Source organism: Sinocyclocheilus anshuiensis, unplaced genomic scaffold, assembly GCF_001515605.1.
Source record: "Sinocyclocheilus anshuiensis isolate Anshui unplaced genomic scaffold, SAMN03320099.WGS_v1.1 scaffold517, whole genome shotgun sequence".
Classification (NCBI taxonomy): domain Eukaryota; kingdom Metazoa; phylum Chordata; class Actinopteri; order Cypriniformes; family Cyprinidae; genus Sinocyclocheilus; species Sinocyclocheilus anshuiensis.
Window position 1 is genome coordinate 1,083,712 of NW_015536535.1, and position 3,028 is coordinate 1,086,739.

Genomic DNA, 3,028 nt, shown 5'->3' on the forward strand with positions numbered 1-3,028 from the left:
ATTAATATTCAAAGCGATTAAATGTTTACTAGTAATATTCAGTCATCAAATACTCAGAAAGTCCAAAATGGATATGATGCAAACAGCCTCATAAATATTTTTAAAATCTGTGTGAAAAACAGCTGCAATACTGCTTAATTAAGTAGTGAATATTTAATGCAAGTAACTTCTTGATCATAAAATATTATGCAAATATGGATGACCAATTTATATCACATCGATCTTTAGTTATAACTAGTAAAATTATGAAAGACATTATTTTTGGCCTTTGGTGGTTGGCCACATTCACTGAACCAGTCTTGTTAAGGTTTTTTTGTTTTGTTTTGTTTTTAATATTACCTTTAGTATTCAATATGTAGCCATTCTTTACTTAGGTCATTACCAGTAAAATGAAGAAAGACATCATTTTTTGCCTCAATGACTCAGGTGGTGGGAATTAAAATATGTCAGCAAAATTGTCTGTTTGTCTGTGCTTGTGTGTACATGTCATCTAGAGATTTTTAGGACATTTGTTCTCCCAACACTGGATGAGAAAAACGTTACAAATCATTAACTTAAAATAGAGTGGATACTGACCATCAGGCTCTGTAGAAATAGAACCGTGCTGTGTCATGGTAATAGATCTCTTTGTTTGTTTGTTTATATTGTTTGTATATTATGCTTATGTACAAGTAGAAAACTATTTTCAACAAAGCAGTGTTTCAACTTGATTACAAAATGCAATCTAAAGGTATTCATTTTTGTTTAGTCTCAAACTCATTTTTTTTTTAGCCAACTGTTTGTTGTCCTTTCCTCATTAAACTAAAGTTATAAAGTCATGTAAAAAATTATGTGACTCTGTCATCAATAATGATTATTTATTGGCTTTGCAATAACAACATGAAATAGTGAGTAAATACAGTAGTAGGCTATAGTACAATTGTCTCTGCTCATTTACGTATGTTCATTAGCATGTTCTCAGCATTAAAATGGACATGATGACCAATGTCTGTTAATTTACGGTTAGATCTGAGTCACACAGTGAGTAAGAGAGGGGTGGAGGTGCTAGCTCTTATTTGTATAGTGGACCGTTATCTCCATCTCTGAGCAGGACCTTGATCGGATAAATATCCTGCAGCAGTCAACAGTCACTCACAATCTCAAGAGACCATACTGATTGCAGGTCCAATATGGCCTCCTTCATGCATGTGGCTGTTTCCATCCTGCTGCTGTTCACATTAACGTCAGCGGTGAGCAACATAAAAATGTTCTTTTATTGTAATAGCAATTTTTTACTTTTTTTTTTTTTATTAATTGTCTCTTCTCCCTTTTATCATCTTAAGCAAATGAGAGGGGACTATTCACCACCACAAGATATATGTAACCCAAATGATGGGTTTGTAAGTACAGATTGTCTGCTCTGGTTAATATATTTGCATTTAAGAAGCTTCATGGTCAGTCGCTATTTTAACAGTAACATTCCATTCTCTCTTCCTCAGGGGAAATACTGCCCAACCACATGTGGAGTCGCTGATTACCTACAGAGATACAAGCCTGATATGGACAGAGAGCTGGATCAAATGGAACAGGATTTGGAGGATCTCGCCAACCTTACCAGAGGAGCGCAGGATAAAGTGGTCTACTTGAGAGACTCAGAAACACAAGCACAAAAACAAGCACCAGGTAACGCAATTTATCATTAATTATGGATTAAAAAAATACTTAAATGCAAAATGTGCACAGAGGTTACAGTAGTCTCAGATGACCACTCAGGTGCTTTTTGGAATAACGCAGATTTCTGTTATTTGAAAAAAAAAAAAAAAAGAAATAGATAAGGACATCAAGTAAAAATAATTTTTCTTACACTCTGAATACATGTGAATGTACATATTTTATTATTTAAATATTTTTTAAATATAATTTTAAATGTTATATATTTATTTATTTTTTACACATCAGTTATAATTAATTCATAAATAAGATTACGGGAGTCAGACCACATGACATTTCATGACCTAAAATTATATTATATTTTAGGAGACTTACTGACATTGGCACAGTCATGAGGGTCTGAGGTGGTCCTCTCTGTTTTATGATTTTTTTTCTAAAAGTTGGTCACACCACAGAACCATAGGAGAAAACCTTTTTCAAGTATTAATAAAAAAGTGAAAGGGATAATAAAGTTTATACTTTTCAATATTTTTTTTTATTATTTTAAAGGGGCTTCTTCATTATGATATCAGGACAGTTGTATCACTATGAACCTTTTGGCTAGTGGAGAACGGCACACTATTTTGACACACTATTTCCCTGTTTAATACTGTAAAGCTGCTTTGACACAATCTGCATTGTAAAAAGCTATATATAAATAATGGTGACTTGACTCTTATGCCTCCCAAAACATATCAAAATGAATTTTAATATGGAAAGTAAAACATGCTTATCATTGAATAGGCATATTCAGGCCTTTGTATGTCTGAACTGCATGTTTAAAGTAAATGTGAAACTTCACTTGAGTTTCATAACCACCATCTTTTTGTCAGACACATACATCAAAAAATCGACAAGCATGCTGGATGATATACTGCGATTTGAGAAGAGCATTCTCGCTCAGGAAGATCAAATATAGTGAGCATTTTTCTTCTTTTTTGTACCACTTATCTTAAATATGGTCATAATTTAACAAGTCATTATATAAATCTATAGTATTTTTAAAAGTATTATTTTTTTAATTCCCCCCTCCCCAGTCAACTGCAGTCAATCCTACAGGCTAATGAGAAAAGAATAACCGATTTAAAGCAGATGTCTGTCCAGCTGGACCAAATGTGCAAAGAGCCCTGCAAAGACACTGTGGAGATTCAAACAGTCACCGGCAAAGGTAAAACCAGCTAATTTTAACAGAATTTTCTGTACATAAGATTAGAGGGCTCAAGTATATGTATATTTCCCCCAGATTGCCAGGATATTGCAAACAAAGGCGGTAAGGTCAGTGGGCTCTACTATGTGAAACCAGCCAGGGCTCCTGAGGCATTCCTGGTGTACTGTGAGA

The 3,028-nt window shown here is 33.9% G+C and overlaps 1 protein-coding gene across 1 annotated transcript in view; it reads left to right on the plus strand.

The window, feature by feature from the left end:
* The first annotated feature begins 1,013 nt into the window (after positions 1–1,013).
* LOC107695473 (fibrinogen gamma chain-like) overlaps positions 1,014–3,028 on the plus strand; it is a 4,794-nt gene continuing 2,779 nt past the window's right edge. Inside the window, exons 1-6 of the mRNA XM_016495398.1 lie at positions 1,014–1,229; positions 1,323–1,379; positions 1,479–1,662; positions 2,523–2,607; positions 2,727–2,857; positions 2,933–3,027. Coding sequence (XP_016350884.1) covers positions 1,170–1,229; positions 1,323–1,379; positions 1,479–1,662; positions 2,523–2,607; positions 2,727–2,857; positions 2,933–3,027 — 612 coding nt within the window. The 5' untranslated portion in view covers positions 1,014–1,169. The remainder of the gene's footprint in view (positions 1,230–1,322; positions 1,380–1,478; positions 1,663–2,522; positions 2,608–2,726; positions 2,858–2,932; position 3,028) is intronic.